Source organism: Aotus nancymaae, unplaced genomic scaffold, assembly GCF_030222135.1.
Source record: "Aotus nancymaae isolate 86718 unplaced genomic scaffold, 86718_ANA_hifiasm-v0.15.2.pri h1tg000038l, whole genome shotgun sequence".
Lineage (NCBI taxonomy): Eukaryota > Metazoa > Chordata > Mammalia > Primates > Aotidae > Aotus > Aotus nancymaae.
In genome coordinates this window covers 6,403,522-6,422,278 of record NW_026988452.1, presented here as the reverse complement: position 1 = coordinate 6,422,278, position 18,757 = coordinate 6,403,522, and the positions used below count along the sequence as shown (strand labels likewise).

The 18,757-nt window shown below is 46.6% G+C and overlaps 1 protein-coding gene across 1 annotated transcript in view; it reads right to left on the bottom strand.

Moving 5' to 3' along the window:
• TRANK1 (tetratricopeptide repeat and ankyrin repeat containing 1) overlaps window positions 1-14,623 on the bottom strand; it is an 84,009-nt gene extending 69,386 nt beyond the window's left edge. Inside the window, exons 1-3 of the mRNA XM_021666560.2 lie at window positions 13,881-14,623; window positions 8,421-8,547; window positions 2,321-2,471 (exon numbers count right to left, since the gene is read on the bottom strand). Coding sequence (XP_021522235.2) covers window positions 2,321-2,471; window positions 8,421-8,547; window positions 13,881-14,194 — 592 coding nt within the window. The 5' untranslated portion in view covers window positions 14,195-14,623. The remainder of the gene's footprint in view (window positions 1-2,320; window positions 2,472-8,420; window positions 8,548-13,880) is intronic.
• Between the last annotated feature and the right edge of the window lie 4,134 nt (window positions 14,624-18,757).

The window sequence follows — 18,757 nt, the reverse complement described above, 5'->3', positions numbered from 1 at the left end:
CTAGGTCACGCCAATTTCTTTACCTTCCAAAAAGGAGTACTTTGGTAAAGTGCTGGATGCGTTGCCTTAAGAAGTCCTGTTAACTGCCCCCTTTCAGGGTGAGGCAGAATGCAAACCACCCAGGTTACCTTAAGGGGCAGTCACAGGAAGCAGTGTTTTGGAATTCCCATAACTCTGGCCTGGCTTCTGACAGAATAGTGACATTTAAAAGATGTACAGGTGGGTGCAGTGGCTCATGCCTGTAATCCCAGCACTTTGGGAGGTGGAGGTGGTGGGATCATCTGAGGTCAGGAGGTGGACACCAGCCTTGCCAACATGGTAAAACCTGGTCTCTACTGAAAATACAAAAATTAGCTGGGTGTAGTGGCAGCGCCTGTAATCCCAGCTACTCAGGAGGCTGAGGTGGGAGAATCGCTTGAACCAAGGAGGCAGAGGTTGCAGTGGGCCTAGGTCTGCCACTGCACTCCAGCCTGGTCAACAGAGCGAGACTCCATTTCAAAAAAAAAGAAATATGCAGAGAAGGCAGTGAGGAAGTGCAGGGAAAAACCAAGCCACCAGGTTAGGAAGAAAGTGAAGCTAGCCCTGGCCACTGTTGGCAAAAGACTGAGTGGAAAGCTGTGACCCATCATCGCCTATCCAGACACCCTCTACCTCTCTGTCTAGGGGACATGGCTGCAGCTGCCTCTAACTCTCTCCCACTGCCTGCTACTGCACTAACCCCCTCTCTGTACCAAACTTTTCAAAATCTGTGGGATTCCACCCACAGACCATACACAGAAGTTGGTTTCCCACAACTTCAATGGGAACAGTTTGATTGATAACAGTCTATCAATTGCCAGCTGTGGTTTCCCCACATTTAAAAGACAAAGACCATTTTTCAGAAATTCCAACATGTGCCATTTTTTATATTCTAACGTCTCTGAAATCAGGACGTGTCTTACAATCAGTGTGGTCTCTCACTGGCAGTGCATAAATTAACAGCACTCTTAGTGCAACTTAAATTTGATCAAACACCGTGTTTAAAAACAACAGCCTAGGTATTGGCAGGACTTTAGACTGCACCATCACTGGCAAGGAGTGAGTTTATTCACTGTGCTTTACTAGTTTCTGGTTCTGCCTGATCTAGGCCACTGACAAAGCTATGCCTTAGGCCAGGTCATTAGAGTAGTAACTTAATGCAGTGACACAAAAGGTTCCCCTCCCTGCTAGGCTGAGCACGTAGGTCCTCTGCTGATTCTACACCACCAGGCAGTGAGCTGCACGGCCCTGACACAGAGCACCCATTATCAGCTTTCACAGGACCCTCCCTCAGCCCTTCCAGGTTATTTTCATAGCAAATAAGTATTTTCTTAATAGACTGGAAACATACATGTGAAAAATCACAGGAAAGGCTGGGTGCGGTGGCTCACGCCTGTAATCCCAGCACCATGGGAGGCTGAGGCAGTGGATTACCTGAGGTCAGGAGTTTGAGACCAGCCTGGCCAACATGGTGAAACCCCGTCTCTACTAAAAGTACAAAAAATTAGCCGGGCATGGTGGTAGGCATCCATAATTCCAGCTACTCGGGAGGCTGAGGCAGAAGAATTCCTTGAACCTGGGAGGCAGAGGTTGCAGTGAGCCAAGATCACACTATTGCACTCCAGCCTGGGCAAACAAGAGTAAAACTCCATCTCAAAAAAAAAACAAAAAAAACAAACACAGGAAAGAGCAAAACATCAGGCGAGTAGTATAAATACGGAAATCTCTACGTATAGCAACACAAAATACTTAAGAAGTCTGAAACCGGCCAGGCAAGGTGGCTCACGCCTGTAATCCCAGTACTTTGGGAGGCCGCGGTGGGCTGATCACGAGGTCAAGAGATCGAGACCATCCTGGCCAATATAGTGAAACCCTGTCTCTACTAAAAATACAAAAAATTAGCTGGGCATGGTGATGCGTGCCTGTAGTCCCTGCTACTTGGGAGGCTGAGGCAGAGGATCACTTGAACCTGGGAGGCAGAAGTTGCAGTGAGCCAAGATCACACCACTGCACTCCAGCCTGGTGACAGAGTGAGACTTCATCTCAAAAAACAAAAAAAGTCTGAAACCAAACTCGCAAACCTTTAAGTCATTTGTGCAAAAAGCACTTCATTGTTTTCACAAAGGCAGAAGCCACTGAAGCTTCCAAAATGCTTTCTAATGTGTGAACTAGTTTCATTAAACTACATAAATCAATCACAAAGAAATATCCAGAAATTATCTCCCCATGATCCTGAGTCCCCAGGAGCTATTAGAATAAAATAACAAGGACTTTACAAAAAGTTTCCCCAGTTCCAACTTACTGCTTATAGTGGTGAAGACTCCAACAAGGAAATCAGCCACCGGTGCCTGGTCTTGGCTTCTCTGCACAAGCCGCAGACCCTCAAAAAACATGCGGGCGGCTTCATAAGGCTGGAGCAACCTCAGCAAGGAATAACCAGCTCGGTAGTAGCCCTGGAACAGGAAAAAAGCAAAGCTGTCATGTACCACAACTCCTTTAACCTGCTGGTGAAAGGAAAAGCAAGATTGGCAACACGGGAAATCCAACTCTGAAAGTCTCACTTCTTCTGGCTGGGTGCAGTGGCACATGCCTGTAAGCCCAACACTTCGAGGGACCAAGGCAGGAGGATCGCTTGAGCTCAGGAGTTGGAGGCCAGCCTGGCCAACATAGTGAGACCTTGTCTCTACTAAAAATAGAAGAAAAATTAGCTGGGTGTAATGTCACATGCCTTGTAGTCCCAGCTACTCAGGAAGCTGAGGTGAGAGGATTGCCTGAGCCCAGGAGATCGACGCTGCAGTGAGCTACAGTCATGCTACTGCACTCCAGTCTGGGCAACAGACTCAGACCTTGTCTTACTTCCATGTAAACAGGGATTTCTAACCAGCACTGAGTACAGGGTTTCCACATTATATTCTGTGCCACGTTGCTCCTGTCATTTAACTGTCAAGAAAACAATCACTTTCAAATCCATGACTTAAATAGCATCTAACATATGACACAGAAAGAAGGAAGAAGGTCTGTTTCCAGTTACATCTGTGGTTGGTTTGTTTGTTTATTGATTAATTGATTGACTGATTGAGACAGAATCTTGCCCTATCACCTAAGCTGGAGTACAGTGGCACAATCCTGGCTCACTGCCACCCTCTAACTCCTGGGCTCAAACTAGCTGGGACTACAGGTGTGCACCACCATGCCAACATAACTTTTCTATTTTTTGTAGAGACAGAGTCTTGCTATATTGCCCAAACTGGTCTTGAACTCCTGCCCTCAGGCAATCTTCCTGCCTCAGCCTCCGAAAATGCTGAGATTATGAGGCCGGGGTGCAGCTCAAGTGAGCCACTGCACCTGGCCTTATTTATTTATTCATACTTCAAGTCACAGCTTGGGCCAGAACAGAAGAATGAAAACAATCCTTTGACTAGTGTTCAGGAAAAGAATGAGATTGACATGAAAACAAAGGTGTTTTTCCTGCCCCTTTCAAAATAAACACAATTTCCACTGAGTATGTAAGAAAAAAATTGTAATGACAAACATTGAGATTTACTGAGTTCTACATTATAAGCAGCATTCTCGAGAGGTCAAAGAAAGATTTGATTTCTATAGAAAGAAGAAAATTACAACGATCAATAGAAGAAAATGGTCACATTTTGCCCATATACAAATAATATGACTCTTCGAATAAGAATAAAATGATATTGCTTTCCCACTTCGATTATCTGAATCAATCTCAGGTATCTACCAAAACAATTTTCTGTCTAAGACAACAGGAGACTGGGTGTGGTGACTCAAGCCTGTAATTCCGGCACTTTGGGAGGCCAAGGCAGGAGGATTGCTTGAGCCTAGGAGTTTAAGACCAGCCTGAACAACATAGTGAGACCCTGTCTCTACAAAAATAAAAATGAAAATAAATTTTAATTAGCTGGGCATGGTGGTGCAAGCCTGTAGTCCCAGGTATTCCAGAGGCTGAGGGAGGAGGATCACTTGAGCCCAAGAGGTCGAGGCTTCAGCCTGGGTGACAAAGCAAGACCTTGTCTCAAAAAAAAAAAAGGTAACAGGTGTTCACCAACTGGGTTCATAAAATAGGAAGTACTTTAAAATTCCACATTACACCAAATTTCTGACTATTTATTGATTTGTTTTAACCTTCATTTGAAAGTCTGAAGACCTCAGATAACAAAGGAAGGAGGAGAAAAAAGTAAAAAGTTATGTTTTATTTTTTCTAACCAGGCAACCTAGTAGAGAATCTCCCATTGCTTTGCCTTCCTCGGATTTAAGAGTTTGGTTTTTTGGTTTTTTGTTTATTTGTTTGTTTGTTTGTTTGTTTGTTTAGAGGAAGATGAAGGGGATCAGAATATGCCACCCTAAAATATGCCACTTTGGCATAAGGATTATTTTGAGCTGAAGGTATCTGAGATTGAACAGATGCAAAAGAAGCTTCCCTGAGCTTCACTTAACTGACTAAAAAGCAGAAACTCTGAAGAAATGAGGACTGCCATAAATCTCCTCTCCCAGGGAAGTTTTATGGCCATGAAGAAGAGAGAAATTCAGCACCAAGACTGGCCTGAACAAACCTTGCTAAGATAGCCCTTATCTTCCCACATACATACACCTTCCCACAGTTTGCAGCCCCTACAGACCTAAAACTCTTCTCCTCTGTCTTGTCACATCTCTACAATTTATTACTTTTTATTAAAAATATCATAGATGATCTCAGGCCTGTCTACTTTTTTGGAGCTTTACTTCTTTTCTAGGAAGATTCCTTTGGCACATAAAAGTCAACATCAAATGAAATCTGTATACTTGTCTACTATTAATCTGTCTCTTGTCAATCTAATTTGCTGTGCCTTCAGGGGCTGCTGCAGGTTTGGCCACTCAAGGAAGAGCCCCTTTGATGTAAAATCATCAAGTACTTTGGGTCACAGTCACAGCCTCCACTTCAGAGATGTGGGCAAAACCCAAATATTAACACCATCCCAGCTAGAGAATTGGGAATATTCTAAAATACCTTTGGGAAGAAATCTCCTACGAATGCACTCCCATTTTCGAAACTAGTCAATAACTTCTAAAGCAGTGGCGTCCAATCTTTTGGCTTCCCTGGGCCACACTGGAAGAACTGTCTTGGGCTACACATAAAATTCACTAACACTAACAAGAGCTGATGAGCATTAAAAAAACAACCGCAGGCCGGGTGTGGTGGCTCACAGCTGTAATCCCAGCACTTTGGGAGGCGGGCGGATCACGAGGTCAGGAAATCGAGACCATCCTGGCCAACACGGTAAAACTCCATCTCCACTGAAAATACAAAAATTAGCTGGGCATGGTGGCACGTGCCTGTAATCCCAGCTACTTAGAGGCTGAGGCAGGAGAATCGCTTGAACGCTTGAACCAGGGAGTCAGAGGTTGGAGTGAGCTGAGAATCACGCCACTGCACTCCAGCCCGGGCAACGAGAGCAAAACTTGTCTCAAAAAAAAAAAAAACTCAATGTTTTAAGAAAGTTTATGAATTTGTTTTGGACCACATTCAAAGCTGTCCTGGACCCCAGGTTGGACAAGGTTTTTCTAAAGTATCCATCTTCCAATCGAATAAGTTTAAGAGTCAAGGTCCACTTATCATGTAAAATATCCAAATCTGTCTCTCAAAGTTGGAGTACTCCACAGGTCAAACCTCCACCACTCCCTTCCCATCGCATTCTGTTCCTAGCAGTCACACATTGTGTGCTGCTTCAGATGCTCCAGAGTTGCTGTTGAATTTAAGGCCTCTGATTTTAATGCTCGGCTTCTCCCCAGATTGAACGCAAACTACTCAAGAGCTAGTATCAGTCTTCCCCTCCTTTTGTCCGCCTTGAGGCAGCAAGAATGGTAAAGGTGCCATCAAGAGTGGCACTCAGGGCATTTTTGACGAAAAAACAATCAAATGATGTCTATTGACTTTTGTTAACAATCTAAAGGGTCTTACTGGCCTCTCAAACTTCCATGATCCCTCCAAAGAGCTGGTTTCTACTGTATCAAATGCCTTCAGAAGAATCGGTCTTGTGTCATTCACCCAGCTTGCATTTGAAGTAAAGCTTTGCTCAAATGAATCTTGCAAACAGCAAAGAGTATGAACAGATTATGAGTTTGGGTGTAACTACCTCAGAACAAAACCAGCTCCTCTGAAACCTCCACTGTACTCCATCCACTAGGACGCCAAGCTCTGCCGTCCCTACACAGTGCATTTCAACACTCAGCAACCCTTGTTTTCACCCTTCTCCAGATAATGATCACATGCCCTATGGGCAGCTGTCTGAAGACGCAAAGAGAGCTGAACTAGAAGCATTCCTAGCATTTCCACTTTTAAAAGGAATGAAAAGAGGCAGGCTAAGAGAAAGGAGGCAGCAGCTGCCACCCCCAGATGCCTCTGCCCCACCCCTTCACTCATCCTCATGCTTCCATCCACTACCCAACACTCCAACTCATCTCCCCAAACCTTCACCCTCCCACCCCAAACCTTCAGCCTCCCACCCCATTCCTTCAGCCTCCCACCCCATTCCTTCACCCTCCCACCCCAAACCTTCACCCTCCCACCCCTACCTTCACCCTCCCACCCCTACCTTCACCTTCCCACCCCAAACCTTCACCCTCCCACCCCAAACCTTCACCCTCCCACGCCAAACCTTCACCCTCCCACCACATACCTTCACCCTCCCACCCATACCTTCGCCCTCCCACCCCAAACCTTCGCCCTCCCACCCCAATCCTTCGCCCTCCCACCCCATGCCCTCCCACCCCATACCTTCGCCCTCCCGCCCATACCGTCGCCCTCCCACCCATACCGTCGCCCTCCCACCCATACCGTCGCCCTCCCACCCATACCTTCGTCCTCCCACCCCATACCTTCGCCCTCCCACCCCAATCCTTCGCCCTCCCACCCATACCGTCGCCCTCCCACCCCATACCGTCGCCCTCCCACCCATACCGTCGCCCTCCCACCCCATACCTTCGCCCTCCCACCCATACCGTCGCCCTCCCACCCCATACCTTCGCCCTCCCACCCCAAACCTTCGCCCTCCCACCCCATACCGTCGCCCTCCCACCCCATACCGTCGCCCTCCCACCCCATACCGTCGCCCTCCCACCCATACCGTCGCCCTCCAACCCATACCGTCGCCCTCCCACCCCATACCGTCGCCCTCCCACCCCATACCTTCGCCCTCACACCCATACCTTCGCCCTCCCACCCATACCTTCACCCTCCCACCCCAAACCTTCACCCTCCCACCCATACCTTCACCCTCCCACCCATACCTTCACCCTCCCACCCATACCTTCACCCTCCCACCCCAAACCTTCACCCTCCCACCCCAAACCTTCACCCTCCCACCCATACCTTCACCCTCCCACCCATACCTTCACCCTCCCACCCATACCTTCACCCTCCCACCCATACCTTCACCCTCCCACCCATACCTTCACCCTCCCACCCCATACCTTCACCCTCCCACCCCATACCTTCACCCTCCCACCCATACCTTCACCCTCCCACCCATACCTTCACCCTCCCACCCATACCTTCACCCTCCCACCCATACCTTCACCCTCCCACCCCAAACCTTCACCCTCCCACCCATACCTTCACCCTCCCACCCATACCTTCACCCTCCCACCCATACCTTCACCCTCCCACCCCAAACCTTCACCCTCCCACCCATACCTTCACCCTCCCACCCATACCTTCACCCTCCCACCCATACCTTCACCCTCCCACCCATACCTTCACCCTCCCACCCCAAACCTTCACCCTCCCACCCCAAACCTTCACCCTCCCACCCATACCTTCACCCTCCCACCCATACCTTCACCCTCCCACCCATACCTTCACCCTCCCACCCATACCTTCACCCTCCCACCCCAAACCTTCACCCTCCCACCCATACCTTCACCCTCCCACCCATACCTTCACCCTCCCACCCATACCTTCACCCTCCCACCCATACCTTCACCCTCCCACCCATACCTTCACCCTCCCACCCCAAACCTTCACCCTCCCACCCATACCTTCACCCTCCCACCCATACCTTCACCCTCCCACCCATACCTTCACCCTCCCACCCCATACCTTCACCCTCCCACCCCATACCTTCACCCTCCCACCCATACCTTCACCCTCCCACCCATACCTTCACCCTCCCACCCATACCTTCACCCTCCCACCCATACCTTCACCCTCCCACCCCATACCTTCACCCTCCCACCCCATACCTTCGCCCTCCCACCCCATACCTTCGCCCTCCCACCCATACCTTCACCCTCCCACCCCATACCTTCACCCTCCCACCCATACCTTCGCCCTCCCACCCATACCTTCGCCCTCCCACCCCATACCTTCACCCTCCCACCCATACCTTCACCCTCCCACCCCATACCTTCACGTAGGTTGGATCCCATTGGAGGCATTCCTTGGCAGCAACAAATGCCTCATTCCACTTCCCAAGGCTGTAAAATGCATTTGATTTGTTGCACAGCAGCACAGCCAAGTCCCTCGGGGGAACCCTGTAAGAACAAATCGGTGCTCTGTCATGGTTCTGCAAATACAGAAAACATTCCTTGAAGTCCCTCATTCTGGTGCTGGCTGCTGCCATCAGGAAAGGGGTTTCAGTAGGAAATGACTCATTTATGCTTATCAGATCAGTCTCCCAAGCCCCCAAAAAGCCTGCAACATTTACAAATTATAAATCTGTCCTTCCTCACTCCCAAACACTCTGCTCCCATCTTTTAAAGACAAATGTTCTCAACACGTCGGTTCCATCTCTCACTGATCTCCACATGGAATCACACCATCTTCACTGCCAGCCCTCAGAAGAATGGGCTACAGGTAAGAGGCCTGTGCAGGCCCTGGGAGCAGGGCATATTGGCAGAGAGTTCCATAGTCCTGGTACCCACAGTGTAGACCAAAGTGGAGGCAAGAAATCTACTTTGGGTGATTTCTCTTGGGTGAGTATGGCCCTGGCCCCACAGACTCTTGCCTGCGAGGAGGGGCACAGCCGGAAGACGCCAAAAGGGGGCCTTTTAAAGCATGGCAGGGCAGGGGTGGCTCTGGCCTGGGTCTAGAGGTAATAGAGCTGCAAGTTAGTGCTGAAACCAGGCCAGAAGAAGAAGGAAAATTCAAAGCAAACCACAATATGTCAAGAGAAGCCCAGCTACCAATTGAATGTAAGATACAAAGAAGAAAAAAAAACAAGCCTTATGACTTCTTTTTTATGTAATATCTCCTTTTTTTTTTTGAGATGGAATCTCGATCTGTTGACCACGCTTAAGTGCAATGGTGTGATCTGTGATCTTGGCTCAGTGCAACCTCCACCTCCTGGGTTTAAGCGATTCTCCTGCCTCAACATCCTGAGCAGCTGGGACTACACACGCGCACCACCATGCCTGGCTACTTTTTGTATTTTTAGTAGAGTCAGGGTTTCACCATGATGGCCAGGCTGGTGTCGAACTCCTGACCTCATGATCCTATGTGGCCAGGCGCGGTGGCTCACACCTGTAATCCCAGAACTTTGGGAGGCCAAGGCAGGTAGATCACGAGCTCAGGAGTTCAAGACCAGCCTGGCCAACATGGTGAAACCCTGTCTCTACTAAAAATACAAAAATTAGCCGTGCGTGGTGGTGCACTCCTGTATTCCCAGGTACTCGGGAAGCTGAGGCAGGAGAATCGCTTGAACCCAGGAGGCGGAGGTTGCAGTGAGCTGAGATCACACCACTGCACTCCAGCCAGGGCGACAGAGTGAGACACTGTCTCAAAAAAAAAAAAAAAATCTTAATTGTAAAAATAATACAAATCACTGTAGAATAATACAGAAATCACTGTAGATGATACAGATAAGCACAAAAATATTAATAAAGGAAAAATCACCTCCATTACTGTCCCCACCCTCAGTGTTTTGTGTCTGGCTTCTTTCATGGCCCATCATAACCTCTAGATGAAAGGATGAGGCCCAGAAACACACAGGAGGCAGTGGGTCAAGTAGTGGGGGATCAGCTAGGGAGCTGTGACCACAGGTGTAAGAGATGCCATGGTGTCCATCCCAGACACCCTGGCCAGTGCAGTCTTTCCCAGCTGCAATGTCTGTTGGCTGTAGCTAGAGGTTCTCAGCACCCTGTTCTCCAGAGATTTATCCTCAGCCTAATGAGAGTTGCCCTCTCCCCAGGAGTCACACCCACACTATGGACTGAATTTCCCCCGCCCCCAACAGCCAAAAAAAAAACACCCTACGTTGGCCAGGCAAGGTGGCTCACACCTGTAATCCCACCACTTTGGGAGGTGGAGGCGGGCAGATCACCTGAGGTCAGGAGTTCGAGACCAGCCTGACTAACCTGACTAACCCTGTCTCTACTAAAAATACAAAAATTAGCGGTCATGAGGGTGCCTATAATCCCAGCTACTGAGGAGGCTGAGGCAGGAGAATCGCTTGAACCTGGGAGGCAGAGGTTGCAGTGAGCCGAGATCACGCCATTACACTCCAGCCTGGACAACAGAGCAAGACTCCGTCACAAAAAAAAAAAAAAATCCCTATGTTGAAGCCTTGACCCTCAATGTGACAGTATTTGAACATGAAGCTGTTGGGAGGTAGTTATGTTTAGACGAGGTCATGAAGGTAAAGCCCTCACGATGGAATAAGAAGAGACACTAGAGAGCTTCTCTCTCCCTCTTTGCATGTAACACAGACAGAGAAGGCAACCATTTACAAGCCAGGAAGACATCCCTCACAGGGGGCAACTTGATCTTGGACTTCCCAGCCTGTAGAACTTTGGGAAATAAATTTCTGTTGTTTAAGACAGCCAGTCTGTGCTATTTTGTTATGGTAGCCCAAGCAGACTAATATAGCCCCACTTCCTAGAATGACTGCTGGGGGGCTAGACAGCCTACAGCCAGTGGCTGACTGACATGAGAATCAAACAGTCAACCCCCTTGCCTCAAAGTGGAACCAGCTCTGCAGGACATTCATGCTCCAGAGCTGCCCATGTGATCACGCAAAATCTTGCTTGGTTTAGACACCATCCATGCTTAGAGCCTTCCACTGGGCCATCCTGCCTCCCTCAGTCCCCTTCTCCTGTAAGTACGCTGTAAATCACATGCACCTGAGTCTCAGTGTTGGCTAGCTGCGGCAGGAAGGCCAGCAGCAGGTGATGGGCAAGGGAAACAGTGTCAGGAAGGTCCCATAAAAGGCAGTATGAATGTACAGGCATAAGTCCCATTAGGGGTCACAAAGTAAGTGGTAGAGCTGAGCTCTGAACACACATAGTGTGGGGTCAAACTACAACCAGAACCACTATACAACACCTCTAAGAAAGCCGAATGTTTGCCCTGATCGAGGATCTCTAGGCCTGGCTCTGACACGATTCTGACATGTACCAGGGCCAGGTAGAACTGCAGAAATTACAGGCACAAGCCACTTACACTCTACTCAAGCTCAACTAGAGTGTAGACATCAAGGAGATGGGAGTGGGAGGTGGGAGCTGTGTTTCAGTCATTTAATGAGGTGCCATTTCCGAGCACAAGCTTAGGTTGCATGCACCCCACAGAGGCCAACCTCTGCTCGCTCTACTGCAGCTGTTCCAAAAGATGATCTGGGAACTTCTGAGGACCCTCAAGACCACTGCAGATGACCCACAAGGTGTACTTTCACAATTGTGGTAAGCTGAATAATGGCCCCCAAATACTGTTCTATTTTACAGAAAAACTAACTTCTGAGATTAACAAAAGATGTAGTAGATGTGATCAATTTAAGGCTTTTAGGAATAGAAGATCATCCTGAATTATGAAAAAAATCACAAGAGTCGCCATGAGAGAGAGAGAGACAGAGGGAGACAGGAGCACAGCTGAGAAGAAGGGGAAGTGATAGCAGAAGAGAGATTGGAATGATAAGCTTTGAAGATAAAGGAAGGGCCCACAAGCCAAAGAATATAGGCTGCCACTCAAAGCTGAGAAAAGCAAAGAAGTGGAATCTCCCCTCAGAGTCTCCACAAAGAACCAGCCCTGCTAATACCTTGATTTTAGCCCTATTAGACTCGTTTAGAACTTCTGACCTTCAGAACTGCAAGACAGTAAATTTGTATTGCTTTAAGCCCTAAATTGGTGGTAATTTGTTAGAGTAGCAACAGGAAGCTAATACAGTAAGAAAGACATCAATGCGCCTTTTTCTTTTTTTTTTTTTTTGAGACAGTTTTGCTCTTGTTACCCAGACTGGAGTGCAATGGTGCAATCTCGGCTCACCGCAACCTCCACCTCCTGGGTTCAAGAAATTCTCCTGCCTCAGCCTCCTGAGTAGCTGGGACTACAGGCGCGCACCACCACGCCCAGCTAATTTTTGTATTTTTAGTACAGACGGGGTTTCACCATGTTGACCAGGATGGTCTCGATCTCTTGACCTCATGATCCACCCGCCTCGGCCTCCCAAGGTGCTGGGATTACAGGCTTGAGCCACCGCGCCCAGCCTCAATGCGCCTTTTTCATACTCACTCCCTCACACACACATAGGGAGTTTTCCAGAAGCTATATGAAACGTGATATTGTAATAGACGGAATGCAGATGTAAGAAGCCAGCTGTCTTCTACAGAGAAAAGGCGTTAAGGAGATTTGCAAAAATGTGCAAGTTTTTGTTTTGGAAAATACGGTTTAAAAATACACCACATAGGCCAGGCGTGGTGGCTGTCACCTGTAATCCCATCACATTGGGAGGCCAAGGTGGGCGAATCATGAGGTGAAGAGATCAAGACCATCCTGGCCAACATGGTGAAACTCCGTCTCTACTAAAAATACAAAAATTAGCTGAGCGTGGTGGTGTGTGCCTGTAGTCCCAACTACTCGGGAGGCTGAGGCAGGAGAATCACTTTGAACCCGAGGCAGAGGTTGCAGTGAGCCAAGATCGCACCACTGCATTCTAGCCTGGAGACAGAGAGAGACTACGTCTCAAAAAAAAAAAAAAAATACATGTAATAAATTTATTGATATATTTATTTATTTATTTTTGAGACAGAGTTTCACTCTTGTCGCCTGGGCTGGACTGCAATGACACGATCTCAGCTCACTGTAATTGGTTCAAGTGATTCTCTGCCTCAGCCTCCCAAGTTGCTGGGATTACAAGGGTGTGCCACTACACCCAGCTAATTTTGTATTTTTAGTAGAGACAGGGGTTTTACCATGTTGGCCAGGCTGGTCTTGCACTCCTGAAGTCAGGTGATCTGCCCGCCTCAGCCTCCCAAACTGCTGGGATTACAGGTGTGAGCCACTGCACCCGGCAAATTTATTGATATTTTTAAATAAATGCATATTTTAATTTTTTTGTTTTAAGTTCTAGTATACTGTATTGACAGCTACAGCCTACATAAACAAAAGAAGTTCTTTGGGGGTCCTCAGAAATGTTTAAGCATGTTGTGATACTGCATTGTTTGAGAACAGGTCTAAGAGAAGCTGAAGGGGCAGGGAAAGAGAAGGTGAACCTTAGTGTGGGGCCGGGGGCAGGTGGTGGGGGGCAGGGTGCACTGTGGCCAGGGAGTAAATGGCATAGATAATCAAGAAGATGAAATGAATGACAACCAGGAGGTTCGTCCAGGGACTTCAACCATCCCAAGAAATCTAACCCCAGCCAGCCAGAAGGGGAAGTTTTGTTTCGTTTATCAACAGTCCTCTGTTTCACTTTCTATTTCCCTTCTTAAACAAACAATCTACCCACAGTTTCTAAGCTGACAATGCAGAGAAGATAAATAGGAAGTGAGGGAGAAAGAAAACAGAAACTACGTGGAATGATAAGAAATGAAAAGAAAACATAAGGAACAGAGTCCCCATGTACTGAGAAAGAAAAGTGGGGTGAAATGCGAACACTTACCCCCACTGGTACAACTGCAGGAGAATCTGGATGGCTTCGTCGTACCTTCGGATGGCCAAAGAGAAGTTTCCATTCTTAAGAACCTGGTTGCCAGATTCTTTCAACAGCTCAGCATACACTGTCGGGTCCATCCTGTGAGGAGACGGGGTAGAGGCTGACTGCCAGGCCCATGCAGGGCTGTTTACCTTCCCATCTGCATTGCTGAAATCTGGAGATGGAGTTTTGTTCACTCTAGCCCCACCCACCTTCAAAGTACACATCTTGGCAACACCTCCCACCACCAGGAAACCAGGCAGTGTGTCTGACAAGACCATTTTGTTCTCAGTTATTTTCTGTCCTCAAGGGTGGCCAGACCAATTCCATGTATTCAGCATTAACAATCTGGAGGAGGCTGCTTCCATGCATGAGACAACACGAACCTGGTAGGTAGTGAGTGCTATCCCTATAACTAGCATCATTATTAATCTCATTTACCCCCATCACCACAGCCCACAGGAAGGCATTGTCCCCACTGTTCAGATAAGAAAACTGAGGCTCAGAGGTTCAAGTCACTTGCCTAAAAATCTGCTAATGGCATTTCCCATTTCTGACCCCAGAATTGATAAATTCCTAGTTTCTGCTCTTAATCACTGTACCACATTACCTGCCGGTAAAAACAAAACTGAGTGGACAGTCCTTCCACTCTCTTAAAAGATGAGACAGGGAGGGGAGTTGAAGGCCTCAATACGCAAGTGGTTAGGACAGACAGCCACAACCACTGTCTCTCCTGCCCCCTCCTTTCTTAAAACACTATAAAATAGGCCGGGCATGGTGGCTCACATCTGTAATCCCAGCACTTTGGGAAGCCGAGGCGGGCAGATTACAAGGTCAAGAGTTAGAGACCAGCCTGAGCAACATGGGGAAATCCCGTCTATACTAAAAATACAAAGATTAGCCAGGCGCGGGGGTGGGCACCTGTAATCCCAGCTACTCTGGAGGCTGAGGCAGAAGAATTGCTTGAACCCAGGAGGCAGAGGCTGCAATGAGCTGAGGTGCCACTGCACTCTAGCCTGGGCAACAGAGTGAGACTCCGTCTCAAAAAAAAACAAAGAAAAAAAAACTATAAAATAAGCCTTGAAATATTTGTCCCTGAGACAACCACTGCCTGCCTACTTATCTGTGTCCCCCAGGGGTATCTGGACTCTTTCAGGTCATACCCTTATTTTGTTCATTTTTGCAGCCCTACGGCCTCGAACATAAGGGATATTTAAATATCTGGGGTATAACAATTTGAATGCCAGACCCAGAGAAGACACACAACACTTTTTCCCGTGAGGCCTGGGTGGTTGGAGAAAACTGCCTGGGGGGCCTTAGTAAGTGTGCTGAACAAAGGCAGGAGAGGAGAGCACCCAGGAAGCCCTTAAGAACAGCTGCCGAGGAGACAGGGAAAAGGTAGGGGTCAGACGGCAGGTCCTTTATGATTGCTTCCTCTCAGGATGGCGGAGGGAAAGGCAAATTGGTAGGGTAGGGTAGGGTAGGGCAGGCCTTAAACACAATTCTTGGATAGATAGTAATTATTAATTTTATCATTTCAAATCCTGGCGGGGGACTGGAGGGGGAACAGACTCAAGCATATATAAGTGGTGATTTATTCTAAACACATTTGACTTCTTGGGAATGGGGTTTTTGGACTGTACTGCAGTCCTTAGGCAGAGTTTCAACAGAATGAGACACATGACTCTTAAGTCAGAATACAAAACTCTACCTAGGCTTTTCATTTAGTAATCTCTAAATTACATGACTACTATTTACACAGGGATGACTAAGAACATGAAAAAAATTAAAGAACTGATGTACTAGGGAATAAAGACAGGCTTTTCTTTCAAATATCGTTGGCCATTTGTCCAATAAATATTGTTTAAGCTGGCCATGATCAGACAACTAAAACAAGATAATTATTGTAATAACTGACAAACAGTTCATATCCCTCCTTTATAAATAGCTTTCCACTGCAAGAAAAGACTAACATTCTGACCAAAATGTATAAGGGTCCTAAAGAAATAATTCACAAACAAACACCAAGTAACTGCTACTAAATATATGAAAAGTAGGTAAACAGATCACCCTCACTAGTGCATAAGTAAATCAAAAATTGAACAACAAAATATCATTGGAAAATAAAATAATGACACTAAATGTTGGGGATACTGCTTACAGGGGAAATAGAATTCGTCATGAATGGGTTTAGCTTCATGAATGTTCACCACAGTGAAAAACTGGAAATAACTCTAAATGTTCCATAATATATAATGGGTTTAAATCAGTAATAGAAGATTCATATGGTGGAAGAGCACACAGTTATTTTTAAAATCATATTGTGTCTGGGCATGGTGGCTCAGACCCGTAATCCCAGCACTTTGGGAGGCCGAGGCAGGCAGATCACCTGAGGGTCAGGAGTTCGAGTTCAGCCTGGCCAACATGGTGAAACCCCATGTCTACTAAAAATACAAAAATCAGCCAGGCGTGGCGGTGCATGCCTATAATCCCAGCTACTCAGGAGGCTAAGGTAGGAGAATCACTTGAATCCAGGAGGCAGAGGTTGTCGTGAGCCAAGATTATATCACTACACTCCATCCAAGGTGACAGAGTGAGACTCTGTCTCCAAAAAATCAAATAAAATCATGTTGTAAAAGGCCGGTCGTGGTGGCTCACGCCTGTAATTCCAACACTTTGGGAGGCCAATCACCTGAGGCAGGCGGATCACCTGAGGTCAGGAGTTCAAGACCAGCCTGACCAACATGGTAAAACCCCGTCTTTACTAAAAATGCAAAAATTAGCTGGGCATGGTGGCAAGCACCTATAATCTCAGCATCTCAGGAGACTGAGGCAGGAGAATCACTTGAACCCAGGAGGCAGCAGTTGCCATGAGTCAAGATCACACCACTGCACTCCAGCCTAGGTGACAAGAGCAAAACTTTGTCTGAAAAAAAAAATCATTTTGTAAAAGAACATTTAATGATAGAACAAGTTAGTAAATGAAAAATACAAGCCTATAGGGTTGAAAAGGCATATAATCCCAAATTGTTTTAAATACATAAAAGGTATTGAAAACATGCCAAAATGTTAAAAGCCACACCATTGGTATTTTAGCAGGATTTTAATTTTCCTCCTTGTTTTTCTGAATTTCCAGTTACTCTACAATGTACCCCCTTACTAATCAGACCACAAATGTTATCAAAGAGACTCTAAGGGTTTAACTGAAGAATTCAAACACAAAACGTTTCCACAGTATTTACAAATACAAAAAAACTCTTCATTTCAAGATTATTTTTCATACTCCTTTAGAAACCAACAGTCAGCTGTTAATGTTATGTGGGCAAACAACAAATGTATTCACCCACCTATGTTTCTGCTTTTTCTTGGTACAATCACATCAAAGGTGAAAGGAAGAATGCCAACCATACAGAAGGCCTTTTTCTTCCTAATAGGATTCATTGAGTTACATTCTCATTACACAGAAGAATGTTTCATATCTCCACTACAGAATACAGATGGCTCAGTTATTGGGTCTTTAGAAAAAAAAAAAAAACTGGCCAACTGGTGGTTTGTTTATAAGATGAAATTATTAAATACATGTGGTGATAATTTACCATAATGACAATACTCTTCATAGCTAATATCTACTAAGTACCTACTATGTGCTTTACATCAGTATGTCTTTTCATTCTTCTAAGAAGGCCCAGCCACATGCAGTGGCTCACACCTGTAATCCCAACACTTTGGGAGGCCGAGGAGGGCGCATCACCTGAGGTCAGGAGTTTGAGACCAACCTGACCAACATGATGAAACCCCCATCTCTACTAAAAATACAAAACTTAGTCAGGCATGGTAGTGCATGCCTGTAGTCCCAGCTACTCAGGTTGATGTGCGAGAATCGCTTAAGCCCAGGAGATGGAGGTTTGTAGTGAGCCAAGATTGCAACACTGCATTCCAGCTTGGGCAACAGAGTGAGACTCTGTCTCAAAAAAAAAAAAAAAAAAAAAAAAAAAAGGAAGCAGCAGCAGCCACCCCATGAGGTCAGCATGACTGTGTCTCTATTTTGCACATAGGTTAAGTGAAGCAAAGGGAGGCTAAGCTACTTGCCACAGTCACGAAGAAACTGGTGATGCAAGAATTCCAACCTAGGTAACCTCACTTTAAGAGCTAAACTACACTCTCAAGAACCAAGACAGAGGCTAAAAGATCAGCACCTAGTAAAATCGCTAGAGCATGTGCTATTTTGGCTGGCACTGAGCACTTTGCCCTGCACTTTCAGTTTTGTTAATGGTGCAAAAGCTGTAAGATACATAAAGACAGTTGCACAGCTGCCTGGCTGGCTTTCAAATTTCACTATGTCCCTATAAGAATTCAAACTCCAGTTGTTGGAAGGTGTCAGAGGCCACTAAGCTACACATGAGGAAGAAGATGCAAGAAAAAGGAAGAAGACGCAAGAAAAATGCAAATGCACTGAGAAGATTTTGAAACAAGGAAGTCTGAAACAGGGCAGATCCAGGTGGTTGTGGTTTTTATGACTCATTGTGTATATATATACACATCAAATTCTGTAATTGACTTACAGGATTAGAGCAAAGCGCAGAGATTGGCAACAGGGATGGCCTATGGGGGAGCCGTTGAATTCTTGAAAACAAATTTGTTTACTTTTTTACTGTTTAGGGGTTTTTTTTGTTTGCTTGCTTGCTTGCTTTTTTCGTTTAGGGTTGCCAAAAGAGTCCAAAAGCAGTCAATGATCCAAGATAAACTCTGGAATGCTGGCAGTAGCGATAGATCAAAGTTGAGGCTGGAAAGAATAACTTTTTTTTTTTTTTTTTTTTTTTTGGTGAGATGAAGTCAGGCTGGAG